We start from the raw sequence: 17,306 nt of genomic DNA on the forward strand, positions 1-17,306 counted from the left end.
AACTCTGGATCCGCCACTGTAGTGTTGGGTAAATCGACACTTAATTTATATTGGGTAGTATATATATATATATATATATATTGGGTTGTTGGGTAGTATTGGGTTGTGTCACATCGACGCGCCGCGACATGTAGTGTGGACAGTCATACACTGTACATATGCATAGGCGTGACGTCTAAGCATAATTGCATACAAATTTCTTTTTGTTTTTTTTACTCGAAATCTCGGAAACAAGTAATGTGATTTATCGGTGTTTTATTTTCCAACCTTAAAAATCCGGAATTCAATTACTTCTTCAAAATGAAAGTAGATTCTGTCTCGATCCTATGTTTGCTTCGAAAGACTATCTTACCAAAGCGTCCACTAGATTCGCGTACATGTTAGGTGGACTCTGATCACCATAACACTATGTTGAGACGATTCTTTTTCGGCAGTAACGTCAGGCGACAACTAAGTACCAGAATGGCATCAACTGCAACTCAGAAATTATCTGGAAAAGTCGCTATTGTAACAGCATCGACGGACGGGTAAGTCAGACAAACTGCTACCGGCCATGGCTGCATGGGTTCCGGGTTGTTTCGCCCCAAATCCCGTTCGCCCAAGGTTGTTTCGCGCCAGGTTGTTTCGCCCTAAAACAAAATGTTTAGGGCGAAACATTGTTTGGAATTTTCTTTTCATTTTTGTTTGTTTTAAGTAACAAATTAAGTCCACTTAGTCTTTCATATCATTAAAATCAGTTTTATTAAAAAAAAATATGTGTTTGTGTTGTTTTTAATTATGTACATTGTAAAGCAAAAAACTGATTACGTTATTTTCTTCACGCCGACACACATTATAACATATATTGAATTTAATTTTAGAAATAAATAAGAATAGTGAAATGAAACAAAAATGGTCTAATTTTAATTACATTGCGGGGTATACAACAATATTATTTTTCCATGTTAACACATTTGGTCTAGTAGTGTACACATACTCGTCGCCGGTTGACGATGTTTTCTTTACTTGATTTCTGCGCACGTCCGTGTTGTTATTTGCTAATTGGAGGAGATCATTTTGAGAAGTTTTGATAGTACCGCTGCATGCCACGGTAGCTGCGATAACGTAGCTTTCTGACGACGAGGGATTTGTTTTATATTTTGCGTCGTCAGAGGAGCTCGGGTATTACTATTAGTACTAGCATCTGGTATGTAAATATGTGAAAACATAAAATAGCCTGCCTATATATCCTATTTGTATTATATCTGGTAGGACTGTCATAATAAATCGGTACACAGGCATACGTATATCGCAATAATAATACACAGGTATATCGTATCGTACAACAATACAGAGATGAAATATTGCTGTATCGAAATGATCTTTTAAAACCTTATTTTTAAGTATCTGCTTGGTGTTTCAACTTTGCAAATTACTCCAAATTCTAACACTATGCCAATTAGCATAAAACAGGCTTTCAATAGTTCAAATTTTGTGTCACCGGTTGCTCAGTTTTATACAATAACTCGGACAAGTTGTTTCAAGTATATCTCTTTTCTTTATAATCTCTGAGAAACCTACAATACAGGACAATATTAATACAATAAATACATTCACCCTCTCATATACATACAATAAATACTACACAACTTCCGCGCTGACCGAGGTACCGGACCTCTGAATAGAGACCGCTATAAATATAGTAATTCTAATAACTAAATGTTCTAACCACACGATAGTTATTATATAATACGGTTATACATACAGGGTATGATGTTCCTAGCCCGCTAATACATGCTGGCGGCAATGTATCTGTACGCCCTCTATATGATCAATTGCTCGGCTCTATCAGTAATCTGATCCGTCTCTCACATGTCGGATTGTAAGAATGACCACTGGACAGTAAGTATCTACCCAGTAGCCAGAATATAGTGGCGGGAATATAGGGTGCTTTATTCGTGCAAGGGGCAGGTCCAAGGTTTATGTCGTAAGCACAATTCAGTCAGAATGTTGAAACGGAACATAACAACACAGGTACATGCATTCCGAATCGATGACGTCACAGACACTGTTTACGAGACAGGACAACACACGTGTATACAGACAGTTGACAGCACTCGTTGTATACACACACCATATATATATATATATATATATATTTCATATTATATAACCCAGTGTTACATTTGTAATTGATGGTTGATTTGACAAAAAAAATATATCTATGTGATCCATATTATTAGCTCACCGGGTCCGAAGGACCAATGTGAGCTTATGCCATACAGTGGCATCTGTTTCTTTAAACAACTTCTTCTTCTTTAAACCGCAGATTGGAATTGAACTAAATTTGGCTGGACGCATCCCTAGATGGTGGGGATTCAAAATTGTACAAATGGTGGGGTTGACTCCCCAGGGGGCTCAGGGGAGGGGCCAAAAGGGGGCAATTTGGCTATATTGCTACAAACGACTTCTTCTCTGGATCTAAGCGATGGATATCAACCATATTTGACTGGAAGTATCCCTAGGTAGAAGAGATTAAAAAGTGTCCAAATGGTGGGGCTGAGGGGTGGGGCCAAAAGGGGGCAAATTGGCTATATTGCTACAAACCACTTCTTCTGTTGAACTATGCACTGGATATCAATCATATTTGGTCGGAAGCATTCATGCTATGCAGGGATTCAAAATTGTACAAATGGTGGGGCTGACCCCCCGCAATATTTAGGGGTAGGGCCAAAAAAGTGTATTACTTGGAAATGGTTGAGATCCCCACCGTATAACCATATATAAAACTGCTGAGTCTAAAGAGAAGAATGCACATTTGCTTCCAGGATGGCTTTAGGGTCTGGCCCCACCCTTGCAGACTTAACCCCTGGATCATAACTTTGAAACAGTTGAGATCCCAACCTCAGAACTATATATACAAATTGCTTGGCATACAGTGACGAATGCAGACATGATATTAGAATAGACCCTGGGGTCTGAACGAACCCCTAAGGACCTAGTTTCTTAGTCACAGCTTGGAAACAGTTGACATACCCACCCTTTAACCATATATATACAATTGCTGAGTATAAAGAGATGAATGCACATATGCTTCCAGGATGGCCTTGGGTCTTCCCCATCCTTGCAGACTTAACCCCTGGGTAATAACTTCAAAATTGTTAAGATCCCCACCCCAAAACTATAAATACAAATGCTGGGCAAAAAGAGACGCATGCAGTCATGATATTAGAATTGATCCTGGGGTCTGGCCACAACCATAGCGACCTAGTTCCTGAGTCACAGCTTGGAAACAGTTGAGATCCCCACCCTATAACCATACATAAAATTGCTGGGCATGAACAATCTAATACAGATATGCTACAAGGATTGGCCTTGGGGTCTGACATATTCCCTTGGATCTCATTTGGATAATATTTTGCCATGATTGCTTAGATATCCAGGTGAGCGATACAGGCCATCTGGGCCTCTTGTATATGATGAAGTTTGATAACATTCTGACAATAGCTTATTATAGCTTTGAACACATCTTTCCTATTACAAAATATTGGAATACATATCACAACGTACATGTATGTATACATTTTGTATTGCAATATATGGTGATACATTCTTGGCATATTGTGACACCCCTAATATCTGGTATGTAAATAATTATGTGAAAATACACAATAGCCTGCTTACCGTACAGTATTTTTACAATAGTAGGATAGGCAGGCTATTTTATATTTTCACATTGACTATTTACATACCAGATGCAGGCCCCTGTGCATGCATGCCGACCCATAATGCCAAATGACTGTGTTATTCTTTTCCTGGTAATTATACACCAATACTGTAGTTCTTTACTTCGTTCACCCCTGTAGCAGATTTTAATTCTTATTGTACATCTAGGCAGTGTTCTCCCCAGAATGTTTTGAAAGAAGCATGGTATTTCAATATTTCTATTAAAGCAGCACTCTATGTAAAATCAAAGCTTCATGGTAACTTTAGATTTACTATGAATACATAGCAGAGAAGATCTAGGATAGCAGCATGGCAAGAAATTATAGGAGCATGGTGCCATGCTGCAAAAACAGCCTGGGGAGAACACTGATAGGATTACTGTCACCTTCTACATACAAGTATGTACCTTCACGCTAGACTGGTAGAGCGTCCGACTATAGGAAGTCTGGGATTGCGGGTTCCGTTTGATCCTGGATGGAAGCATACTACTCTCCTTCCTGTTACAAATGGTGTCTGTGTCCCTTCCTGTGGTAACAGGGAGGTAGAACCTTATGTGTAACTCTGCATTCAAATTTTCTATATTTGTTCTATTGGAGAAATATGGAGAAAATGCGGGAATCTGCAAAAAAAAAGATTTCTCCATTTCTTGCATGGAAAATATATAGGGGAAAATGCAGAAAAATTGAAAAAATCTGTGATAACAATGTAACTGTAATACCGAAACAAGCTATGCCTGAAGCTAGAAGGCAACTGTTATCTTATATACAGTTTAACTGATCACATTTACCAATCGTCACATTATGTTGTGTGCTATAGGATCGGCTACGCCATTGCTGAAAGACTTGGACAAGATGGAGCCAAAGTGATGGTCAGCAGCCGCAAACAGAAAAACGTGGATGCAGCAATTGAGAAATTACGGGCCAAAAACCTCGACGTGTATGGTACTGTATGCCATGTTGGAAAAAAAGAAGATCGAGCAAGTCTTATACAACAGGTCATTATTACGAGAGAAATTTAAAACAAGTAAATTTACGTGTGTGTATATCTAACGCATTCACCCCTGTAGACACATTTGAACTCTTCCAATATAAAGGTTGGAATAGTTCATTATGTAAGTTCAGGGGTGAATGAGTTAAGGTATCAACACAGTCTGACAGACCCCTATTATAAACAGACTGAAACCAAGAGACACTATTGAAAACTTTGTTTAGCCTACCATATTTAAACAATAATTATATGTATATGTACATGTATGTTCATGAATTTTCACAAAAAGTGAGTTCAAGGACATTCACAATAAATGTTCTCATTCAGAAATATTCAAAATAATTTCCAGTTGTGTTTACAACAATTATGTTCATGCTTGTTCGAAATAAGTGTATTCAAGCATTTTCACTGTTAGCAAGTTCTAGCATGTTCACAGTTTGTTTTAAACCTGGTATGCTTGAATACTCAATAAGTGTTTACTGTAAGTATGTTCAAAATAAGTGTCTTGAAGCATGCATGTTCACAATAAGCATGTTTGTTGTAATTAATCCCTGTTTCTATGTATTTTGACTTTTTCAGACCCTGGACCAGTACGGTGGTATTGATATAGTGGTATCCAACGCTGCAGTAAACCCATTCTTTGGTCAAATGTTAGATGTAAGCTTTAACTGATATCATGTGTACTTGCCATCCTGCTCTATTTAGAAATGAGAATCCCAATTTTAGACATTAAGATTGAGTATTTTTAACCAGTGAATTTGCTTAACTATTCATATTTTCTAAGTGCTAATGATTTCATGTGCAAAAGATTTTTTTTTTTTTTTATCTAAGTGTACATACATACAATGTATATTTAATTTATGCTTTTAATTCTGAGCCTGTTTAATATCCCCCATAAAAATTTCAAAAAGGTGGCAAGTTAAGTATGATGATCTTCTAAATGTTTAAGTGACTATATATATATATATAGCTAGTTCCTGTACATAATGCTTGACATCATAACTGTTAAATAGGTGGTTTGTTTAAAAAAATTAAAAAATGATGTTCACTGTTTACTTTTTATGCACAGCAGATTATAAGAGGATTCCAATTTGATTCTAGTTTGATTTAAAGATCTCTATACCACTACTAACAAGTACAACTGAAGTGTTAATTGGAAACTGTTTCCAGCATGATTATAGCTTTTATAAATGATTTTTGATCAAAAAGGATGAAATAAACAAAGTGTAATTGACAATAGTGTTTTGAGTGAAAAGATTGTTAGTGGGGCTAGACCGGGATTTGTACCCTGGACTTCAGATTGTTATACAAATTTTTCCAACATGCTGATATAAAAAACAATGAACAAATTATTTCAATTATTAATTATCTTTTTGTATTTATATTTTTCCATGTTTCCACATCAAGCTATGTCTGATTGATATAGGGCATCTCACTTCCGGTTCAGACAACATAAAAACGATCGAAAACAGCTTGGTCGCTTATTATGATATATCGGTTATGATGATATTTTTCTCTGCCAAATAGGATATCATAATAAGCGGGTTCCACTGTACTATCGCTCTAACCGATTTAGCTACTTGTACCTGGAATATCAAAACAGAAGTTAAAGGGAGGTTACTGTATATAGGAAAAACCACAGTGCAATGGGTCAGGGAAGCTTAATTCACTTTTGTTGTTTCTATAGCTAGTGTTCATACGTGTTGTGCCACAGACTCGGTTGTAAGAGTCTGCTCTTTCCCGTCAGCCTTCATATGGCCTCAGCTGTTGCAAGGAAGTGAAATACGAAACAAACACAGTTAGCAAATCTTTCTAGTATATTTCATGTAAAAAAGTATGATTTTCTGCATTTTTTTACCCATTATTTTGTAATAAACACAATTTGTTTTGTAAACAGAATAAAAGGTGGTCTCTTTTTTATTTTTTAGTGCTCAGAAGACCAGTGGGATAAGGTAGGCATGAAGTTTATTTGAAAAATATTTTTTAAAAGTTACATTTTTTTTTATATATGTACCGAATTGAGTTTGTACTTTACCAATTTGTTACATGGGGATCCACTAAATTAAACCAGTATTTTTATGTTGCAGATATTTGATTTGAATGTGAAGTCAACCTTTATGTTGATCAAGGAGACGGCCCCACATCTACAGAACAGAGGGTAATTGTAAACATGACATAAATGTACTTGACACAAATTATTGCTCCTAGCTAAAATACTTAAGTATTTTTTATTCTGTAAGCGCACCCTAAAGTTACAATTTGTCATCATCATCATCATCATCATCGTCATCATCATCAACAACAAAATCATAGCAGCATCGTCATACAGTAACGTCACAATGTACATTTTCAAGGTAATTTAAAGAAAGGCAGGATCAACGCCTATGGAGATTTAACATTAACGTCGGCCCCGACTTGGAGTTTCAAAACAAGATAAATACAAAAAGGTATAGGTATTGGAAGCTTAAATCAGAAAGGGTAATTTCAGAATCAATTTTATGACAAATGGGACCTTATTTACTTACACCTGTGTGGATGTTAACGGTGCGGTAATACATGTCCTCCTAGAGCATTTAAATGACACAATTACTGTAAAATTATATCGTCATTCTGTGCAACATATTCCAACTAATATTTTGATACCAAATAGTACACTATTTCAAGAGAGAATGGTTCTTTTTATTGAGAATTTAAGCAGAAAAGTATGTGAATTTTCATAACTAATGAGAGAATTTCCATTTTTTACACCTTCATTTCCATACTTCTAAAACGAGTCCATTAAAAGTTGGCTACCAATATTATCTTTCAACATCAGGAATTCCCCAAAAAATGAGAACCGGTAAATTTGTCATATACCACCTCCAATTTAAAAAAAAGAAAAACTTCCTAAGCTTTCTTTCCACTTTTCCTTTAACTTGTGTTTCTTCATAACCAAAGGTCCTTGGGTCTTGATATTTGACAAGTATGTTGTTCATATGAATAGATATAAGGTATACACATAGATACAAAGATTATATGGTCAGGTGGCACAGTAGATAGCACATACACTCACCTCTCACTAATTAGGTGGTCAGGGTTCGACTCCCTGATCAGATGTATTGGGTCTCCCGCCCAACCATATGGGTTTTCTCCAGGTACTCCAGTTTCCTCCCTCATTAAGACCCCCTGTGCACTACCATCTATGCCAACAAAAGTGATTAACATATAAGTTGATGGATCTTGTTTCATAGCTGTTGTAAAATAAATAATGTTTACATTTAAAGAATAACATACCAGCTTATAACCTTCACAAACATTGAGAATAATTTTATAATTTTATATGACTTCATTTCAGGGGAGGGTCCATTGTAGTGGTGTCCTCCATTGCTGCCTTCAACCCAATCTCGGTATGTAAGTTGATCAGTACCAACTGGTTTTCCTCAAAGTCCAAACAAAAAGTTGCTAACAATCAGCACATGAGAAGCACATGAGGGTGCTCACGTGTGATCTTAGAAGGTGACATGGTCATTTTCTCAGGTGCATTTTTCACATGTAAATGTAAAACTAACGTGAGAAAAAATGCTCATGTGGGCAGAAAAGCTTACATGAGCAGAAAGCTAGCTCACATGAGAAAAGAATCCTCATATGTATGTGCAAAAGATTTAAAATGTCATACCCTCAGTACAATTTGTGAAATATTCAAAATTTTAACTTAAATTCTAATAAAAATATTCTGGTAAATAAACAAAATATTAAATGTATATATATATATTTGTCATTAGAGCTGTGGACCCTTAAGAACTTTTATATAGATAATTATGTATGCATTGTACATTCCAATTATGCAAATGCTGGAGTTAAAACTCTATGAACAGGTTAAAATTTTAAAACTAGATTTATGTATATTGACACATATTGATCTAAATCACCTTGGAAATACTCAACATTTAGCAATTACACCTGTATATGTTACAATTCCTTTTTTCAAACTCATTACTACACCAGTAAGAAAACAGTATTTTTATGTGACTCTTACATCAAGTTTTCATCAGAGACACCGTAGTCAAGTGGTGGGACGCCGGGCTCGTGAATGAAGGGTTGCGGGTTCGAGTCACGACACTGTTTTGTATCTTTGAGCAAGATACTTTACTCCGCTTCTTCCAGTCTACTTGGCTGTAAATGAGTATGTGGTTGGGCAGTGCTAGAATTGTTGAATGTTAGCTGTTAGGGCCGAAATGGCAGCTCCGGCTGTATAATGCTCCCCAGGGAGTTGAGAAAGGTAATGGCTGGTTGCAAAGGCCCTATAACCACGGATAATAATTTGTGAACCACTTTGAGATGGCCTACAAACTAGGTTGTGATAAAGCGGTATAAGAACCTCAAATTATTATTATTATTATCTTAAAGCTCCTCGAACCCTAGTCTGAAACTGGTAAGGCCTAAAATATTATTAATAATTAAAGATTATGTCATCAAGAGTCTTGCCTAGACCATCAATTGAGAAACCAACCAATACTCTAAAATTATAGAGAACCAATTTAATTTTCCACCTGTATTTAAATATACTTGCAGATAACTAATCATCGAATAGATGTTTAATATGAACACATGTAATTACTCTAATCAGGAATATATGCATTTACTTTTCACCTCAACTATTAATGATTGATGTTATTCAAATAATCACTTAGATAATACTTTGTATGTCCATGCTCATGTCAGAAATTGCTCAAACTCTATTGAGCGGAGAACAGAGGATTATTTAAGTCCTATACAGTCAGAATAAAATCTGTGTATCTGTGTGTGTATCAGTGTAAATGTAAAATAAATTGTTTCCCTTTGAGTACCTACAAACCGGAGTTCCTACAAACGGACAAAGATACCTTCTACCCAAATTATTCCATTGATATTTCTAGTAATATAACCTTGCTTGTACTTAGTCTACCATACTTCTCCTTGAGCTTAAGAACCGGCAAACTTACAATATTGTTGAATTAATAAAAAAAGACAGTCTTAATATAACAATATTCTCACTAAATTTTGAAAATTAGCTGGTTCAGTGTTGTTTTAAAAGTATTATAATGTTGAGTTATATGTTTTTCTAAAAAGAAATAGCTGGTTCTGAGTCAATTAGTAGCAGGCTACTTTTGCCAGCAACCAGCTTTTAATGAGAACACTATGAAAAAACCCCACCCAGTTTACTTTTTCTGTTAACTTCATAACCTGGACTGGTCAAGGGGAAATAATGAATAATTCAGTAGTGGCCTAAGACAAGCACCGCTGGTTTTGTTGATAGTACATGTATAAAGAGGATACTCAAATAGTGATGATAAATTATCAGGCGTAAGTTTATTTTACACTTTTATATCATTAAAAAATAAACCCCATGATTTGGGAGTGATGAAATATATGGCAGTGTTGGTACAAATAGTGTACCAGGGTATATCCAATCAATAGGGATTAATTATAATATATCTATATATATATATATATATTGGGGTGGGAGGCCTAGGGGGCAAGTGGTTAAGGCGTCTGACTGTCTACAATCACTCGGCCCGCCACCACTGAGTCTTGGGTTCAAGGCCTACGTGGGGCAGTCGCCATGTACTAGCTGTAGGTCGGTGGTATTTCTTCAGGTTCGCCAGCTTTCCTCCACCTCCAAAACCTGGCACATTATTAAATGACAATACCTGTTAATAGGATGTTAAACACAAAACAAGACAATATCTTATGGTATGAGTTTTTTTTGCATAATTTGAGCTCGGTGAAGCAGTTTATGTTTAATTTACTGGTAAGGTACTGTAGCCATCAACTTATAAACCATAAAAATAGTTCGCCAAGGCTGATAGTTCTGCTTGAGTTTGGTTTCATGTGTTAACTCAATATTATACTTGTCTGTTACAGATGCTGGGACCCTACTCCGTCAGTAAGACGGCCCTTCTGGGACTGATCAAGGCCCTGGTTCCCCAACTGGCCGCCATGAACATCCGTATCAATGGACTCGCACCAGGGATCATAGACACTAGCTTCAGCCAAGCAGTATGTCGTCAAAAATTAATGTTCTTATATAGAACCTGTTAAATATCACATTATAACATCAAGTCTTAACCCTTTCACCACTGTAGACCATAATGGACTCAACCCATCAATGCATGGTTCTAAAGTTAAATATGGGTAAAAGAGATAATTTAAAATTTACTCAATAACCCCTGAAATTTCATAATGAACTATTCCAACCTTTGAATTGGAAGAGTTTAAATGTGTCTTTAGGGGTGATAGAGTTAAATAATAAAACTAATTACTAACATGTCGTTCATACCCACTTTATATTATTCTGGGTCCATATTAATGAAACTGCTCTCATGCTGAGTCTCAGATTCTGTGCCCGAGCCAAATTTCTTAGTCCAGTGACAAGCTTATAGGAGTTTCCATTTTGCCATTTTGAAGAGAGACTTAAAACTAAATACCAACTTCAGTGGTTTTGTTTGACTCTTTATACGCTCGTCAAATTTGACGGAAGTATTATGGTATGTGGTCGGCCGGCCGGCCGGCGTAAACTTTTGTTTGACCGGCAATCTCCTCCTACATATTTTGACCAATCTCTTTGAAACTTGGTATACATTGTAATCATGATATAAAGTTGTGTTTCCCATAAAAGAATTTTGATGCGACAATATTTCCAAAAGTTATTGCCCTTTGTTCATTTAAGTTTTTGATTTTTTTTTGTCCGGAGATCTCCTCCTACATTTTTTTACCGATTTCTTTGAAACTTAGTAGGCTAAATAATCATGATATATTGTTGTGTCGCCCCTTAAAAGGATTTTTCGACAATTTTTATAAAAGCTATTGCCCTTTGTTCATTTCAGTATTTGATTTTTTTTGTCCAGAGATTTTCTCCTACATTTTTTATAGCATGTGATCAGCTAACCACTCTTAGAATGATGCAGATCTTATTTCAATGTAAGAAAGTATATAACACTATATGACATTTGATGGGCGTATATTGTCCCGCCCCGCGGTACTCTTGTTCAACTTCTCACATAACTTTAATGAAGTAACAAGGAAGTTAGTCTGAGCAAATTTGTTACTCTATCCTGTGCTGAGTTCTTGTTGGTTGGTTTACTTACATTGCTCAATGGATTATCTTCCCCTTTTTTACTTCCAGTTGACCAGTAACAAAGAAATTGCCAAGCCTATTTTATCAATGGTTCCTTTGAACAGGTAAGATTTTGGTTGATACTTTCTTCAGATTTTGTTTGGGAAATCACTTTAACCTCTGACCCAGTAAGGAACTGTGTTTCAGGGCCTATATAGTGTACCAAGTGTAGACAGATTCTTATCACCTATATTGCATATCAAAAGACATCTCTGAATATTGAATGATAATATTTTGGGTTCAGTCACAAATTTTGATGAGTTTAGCTTATTGTGGTCTGTATCATCAACTTTTAAACTATGAGTACAATAAGAACTGTTTATATACATTTCGTTTTCATATATTCCAGATTGTTATTCCTCATATTGTTAAATAATGTATTATGTATATAACTGCAAAAATTTTAATTGACATGGACGTATAGCTATGCTGTTCCTACAGTAAAAACCTGATCCAGATGCCATTTCAGTTAAGATACCACCTACCTTTGGAGACCACTTTTAGAACTTGAACTCCCAATTGTAGATATTTCGTGCTAACTAACTTGTTTCAAGAGGCCAACCACAATAGAAGTCAAGCTGATCAACTTCCCCAGGGAGGTCCCTCAATACAGATAATTTACTTATCAGTATATCATCAATAAGATTCATCAGTTTGGAAATATGTAATATCAAAGTTTTACTTTCTACACAAACAATGTACGTATTTAACGTGTGGCAATGTTTCCAGACCAACTGGTCCCTTTGTCAAGCTATGAGTGAGTGTACTCACTCAGTCAGTCATTGCTTGACAAAGGGACCAGTCGGTCTTAAAAGTGCACTCGGTCATAGCTTGACCAAGGGAGGGACCAGTCGGTCTTGAAATGTTGTGACACGTTTAATAAGTTCATTGTTTGCGTTTTAAGTAAAGCTTTGATATAAATCAGTTTAGAGCTGAAGCTGAAGAATAATTTCATAATTTTTCGTAAGCTTGAAGAGTAATTAACAACAAAGGTGTTCCATTGTGAAGTTAGTACCATGATGTTAATTTGAGTACCCTGTCTTTGACTGTCATGTGTGGGTGGTCATGTGGCGCATTGGATAACGCACTCACCTTTCACCAAGGCAGCTGGTGTTTTCCATTTGACACCTATTCCAAAATCAGACCTGAAATGTATGGGGGTCACCTGTCCGATCACATGGGGTTTCTAGGGGTACTCTTCCCACACTAAGACCATGCAGGTGTGTTAAGATCCAGGCTCACAAGAGTCATTAATACAAGTTGTACTAACTTGTTACATAATTGTTGTAAAATAAAGTTTATACATTATAAACTAGTGTGAAATTGAATTTCCAGGTTTGGACAGCCTCCGGAGTGTGCTGGTATTGTGTCGTTTCTTTCCTCGGAAGATGCTTCTTACATAACTGGAGAAACAGTGATGGTTACTGGGGGAATACCAGCTAGACTCTAATAATAGGACAAGAGTTCAATTTTCATCATTAATATGCATGCATGATGTAATATTAATATGCAAAGAATGATTGCTGATTGATTGTGATAGCATTGTAAATTTTTGTTTGTTTAACATATGTTTTTTTTGTATAAATATATTTCATACGCCATTTGAGGAATTTTTTTATTTTTACAATTGTTTTATTTTCAATAATTTAAACATAAATTTCAGTTTGGCTTTTAAGTTTTATCCCAATTATATGTATATGTAAGATATTTAGCTGAATTATCTACTGCCTACATATGACCATGGCTGTTGCGAGGACATGTTATCCAATCAAAAACATCTCTGATATTACAGAGGTTAAATTACTTGCATTCCCAGCATCCTTGAATACATTGCATATGTCATAGCAAAATCGAAGGCACACGCGTATGGTTAGCTATTTGATTGGTCTTGGGTGTAAAAAAAACCCACTGACCAATCGCTAAGCTGATACTTGTCTTTTCAAGAATACAAAGAATCGACACCCGACTTTAAAGCCAGTCAATTTTACCCTCATGTGACTGCTATATGCTTGTGATGTTCATCAAAGGATCAAACTAGTCTTCTTGTCTTATCCACAGGGTGGCAAACAGTCACTGGGCCTTCGATTTTGCGATGTAATATTCCAGGGGTGTAGAGAGCGAAAGTGAATGTCACCCTTGGAGTATGGAGGATTGATAAAAATCTACTGTTATCTACCTTTCTGTTTGGAATGTCAGCTACTTTAAAAAAACTTCGAGGCTGACTCACTCAAATAATTTTTAATGAAAATCGGGATCTTCCGAGATGTATAAATATTGCAAAAATAAGTTTTAACTGTTTTATTTATGTGCATCAATATAAAAACATGTATAATACATGTACTCACAACAATTATTTGTAAATAAAATAAACTGTTTCAATAACATGGCTATTCTTTATCTTCAAAAAGCATCTTGAACTGAATTTATAGTTGATAAATATATGCTGAAAAATTTGAAGTTTTTAGTATCGTTTGAATGTGTATAGGGATAGAGCACAAACTACTATTCGGTTTATTTATTTAAATATTTTGAAATCCATAAAGGCAATCCTATGGCTATTTCTTGAAGTACTAGGCCCGTTGCCAAATACGTCGGTTTATCTAAGATAAGGAATATAGGTTGAACTGTAGCTCTTTCATTCTTATGTAGGGGCTCCTCAAAGGAAACAAAAAAATATTAACACATCTTTTTCTTGTACTGAAAGGAAGTTTTACTCTTGTGTGTTCAATATTTGAACTCCATTTAATGTAACACGCATTCCCATTTTGATAACCGAATTGAATTACTTACTTTTCTTTATCGATCATACCATATCATATATATATAGCAGTTGCCCTAGTGCTTGCTCCTAACCACGCAACAGTAAGCTTGAAGTGGCGCCTGACCTTCACGGGCAATATAATATACATTATATTACGTCTGGTATAGTTCCACACGCTTTGCTTGACAAAGGAAACAGACGTTTTCGAAAACTTGCAAAATAAGTTTTCAATTACTGTTTGTGTTCAAAGCAAACTATGCATTTAATAGTCCTGCTAGTAAAAAAAATATAGCCCACGAACAAAGCTTAATAGATACGAAATATCGGCGAAGTTTTAGCTAGCGTATGATTGTGATTAACCATGTACAGCCCCTTTTAACAAGGAATAGCCTACGGGGAGACGGAACAACGGAAACAAGTTCAGTGTTTTTCTTGAGTGACATAGTTTGATATATTTAGAGTTAATTGATTACGAGAGACAATCATCGATGGGAACTACATGTAACACATGTGTGTTAAAATGGACAGAATGCTGTATAACACGTCTCATTTGTAAGGGAGGTTACGTAACTACCCCAATAGTCGTAAATTATGCATCAGATAGAGCTTGTAATGCAATGATTCACCTACAAGGTACACACAATATCTTTAATTTGGCCAATCAGAAGCGCATGGCGCTGCTTTCTTCGTGTTTGACCATAACACAGTCTCGTTAGAGTTTGCAGTGCCATCTTATACTGAAAAACCAAATTTTATTGTTTTTGAAACAGTTTATCAGATTAGTAACTGAGAAAACGTTATATTAATAATATTCCTATAGGTCAGTAGCCTCTTCAACGTATAGGCTGAATCACTCAATTGTTTTAGAAAACTTGGAAATCTTTTAGACATGTTACGAGATTTAATCGACCTGTTGAAAGGTCATCAAGTATGCATTGCATTTGCACTAATGTATGTTTTTCTCAACTTTTCAAATTTCAAAGTATACTGAATGATTGCATATCGACAATTTTAAATAACACCTTTTTTCACCATAAACGACAAACTTCACAATATCGCATCAATGTTAATGTTGTGTTTAATTAATAAACCGGGGCAATTACACACTATTTTATTCTATGTCTTAATTCTACCATGAAGTCGACATCGGATCCGCGCTATCGAATGTAGACAGATACACCAACATACCGCCTTCAGCATACATTACACACATCCTCGCATACATTATTCACATTGGGTGACGTATTCAAATTACCCTGGCGGTAAATTGGACTCTAAACCAATTCAAACTAACCTTAACCTAAAGGCAGAATTTTCCTAACTATCCGATGGTCGACAGTCGTCAATGATTTCGTTACGTCATTCGTACATTCCTACCTGGTATGTTACCCTTTGCGGCCGGTAATGGTAATACACCTCAGCACTAATCTACGAACAATCGTTTCAATAAATACAATGTCCTTTTTCGAATATCATCAACGAAAGGAAAGCAGAGGTCGTCAGGGGACAATTAATACATGATTTTTCTTGCTCGACAACCTGGAGCAGTATTGAAAGAGGACTCTGATGCTCATATAAATGTTCTGGCTTCCCAGAAAGCAAGATCGATTACACCAACCACCTCCTCTTCTGTAGCTGCATTGTATGGAACCCTCTGTCGCTTTTCATCTTGCAGAGCTACAAAGATCCTATAGAGGTTGACGTTGGTCTCCAGTGAAACTTCAAAAGTGCGAGTCACCAAAACTGCTTTAACTCAGCTTTGATTTTGGTATCAATAGTCTACGAAAGTCAAGTTTCTTAGCTTTCGTTCTTTGTCGGAAAGCTTGTTGAGGAAGGACATGATTATATCGTTCCAATTCTACCAACTTTCAACAGCTAACAGCTTAGGTGGATGTAATGTGAAACCAACACCACGCACCATGACGAGGTTTATCAGGATAATAGTATATAACAAGGTATGTCAAACAATAGCACCAGGACCTTTGAATGATACCAAATATTAGATGCAGATAACAACGTATGTTGTGATAGATCCATAGCATTTTAGCATAAAGGTGGTTGCTAGGCTAACTCATACTGGCCTTCAAAGAGATATTGTCTGTTAGACAGGGGCATATATTTTATCGTTTCTGTTACCCTGACACCTAGATACTCCAACTGACAAGTACAACGTAACACTCTCATGTGTGATCCTAGTTTATTTTGTATAACTACTCAATTTCCCGTGTCATTCAATTAAACTCGTTTTCGAATGTCAGAGGCTGTACATTATCAGAACGATACATGCTCATGTGTGCCATACAAAATAATTCAACAAATACTTCCCTTTCAATTCATTCTCCATTAGAAAAAAACACTCAAACGAAGCGTCTCTAGTGATAAGTTTGAAAGTGCATTAATGAAATGTTAACGTTATCAAGTTACAATAACGACAACTGGAATTCCACAAGTAGAGCAATCAGGCTTGGCCATCTACAGTACATTGTTTTTAATTCAAAGAACAAAAGATGAAACTAAGTAGCAAAATCTGCAAATGACTGTCAAATAAACCCCACTTCGCAACCACAACGACACAAAAATAAATTGTTCAGAAATCCTTTGAGAACGTTGCCATGACCTGTATCTAGTGCATTGCAATATAAGGTTTTGTTTTTAACAGCTACAGAAGAGCAGATATTTATTTTTAATAAATAGTTAGTTCACGTTGGGATTCTTTTA

General features: G+C 36.0%; 1 protein-coding gene across 1 annotated transcript; it reads left to right on the forward strand.

The window, feature by feature from the left end:
- Positions 1 to 334: 334 nt before the first annotated feature.
- On the forward strand, positions 335 to 13,428 carry LOC110453415 (dehydrogenase/reductase SDR family member 4-like). The gene is made up of 9 exons (XM_021502357.1): positions 335 to 527; positions 4,522 to 4,699; positions 5,272 to 5,349; positions 6,621 to 6,644; positions 6,780 to 6,850; positions 8,027 to 8,078; positions 10,576 to 10,710; positions 11,837 to 11,892; positions 13,163 to 13,428. The coding sequence occupies exons 1-9, from the start codon at positions 409 to 411 to the stop codon at positions 13,275 to 13,277; spliced, it is 828 nt and encodes a 275-aa protein (XP_021358032.1). The 5' UTR covers positions 335 to 408; the 3' UTR covers positions 13,278 to 13,428.
- The last annotated feature ends 3,878 nt before the right edge of the window (positions 13,429 to 17,306 follow it).

Source organism: Mizuhopecten yessoensis, unplaced genomic scaffold (genome assembly GCF_002113885.1).
Source record: "Mizuhopecten yessoensis strain PY_sf001 unplaced genomic scaffold, ASM211388v2 scaffold7283, whole genome shotgun sequence".
In the NCBI taxonomy this organism is placed as follows: Eukaryota; Metazoa; Mollusca; class Bivalvia; order Pectinida; family Pectinidae; genus Mizuhopecten; species Mizuhopecten yessoensis.

What these genes read in the sequence shown, in the direction of transcription:
- LOC110453415 (XM_021502357.1), top strand. Translation starts at nt 409, where the DNA reads ATGTTGAGACGATTCTTTTTCGGCAGTAACGTCAGGCGACAACTAAGT. An exon ending in TCTTTGGTCAAATGTTAGAT is followed by an intron (nt 5,350 to 6,620) that starts GTAAGCTTTAAC and finishes TTTATTTTTTAG; the next exon opens with TGCTCAGAAGACCAGTGGGA. An exon ending in CCACATCTACAGAACAGAGG is followed by an intron (nt 6,851 to 8,026) that starts GTAATTGTAAAC and finishes ACTTCATTTCAG; the next exon opens with GGGAGGGTCCATTGTAGTGG.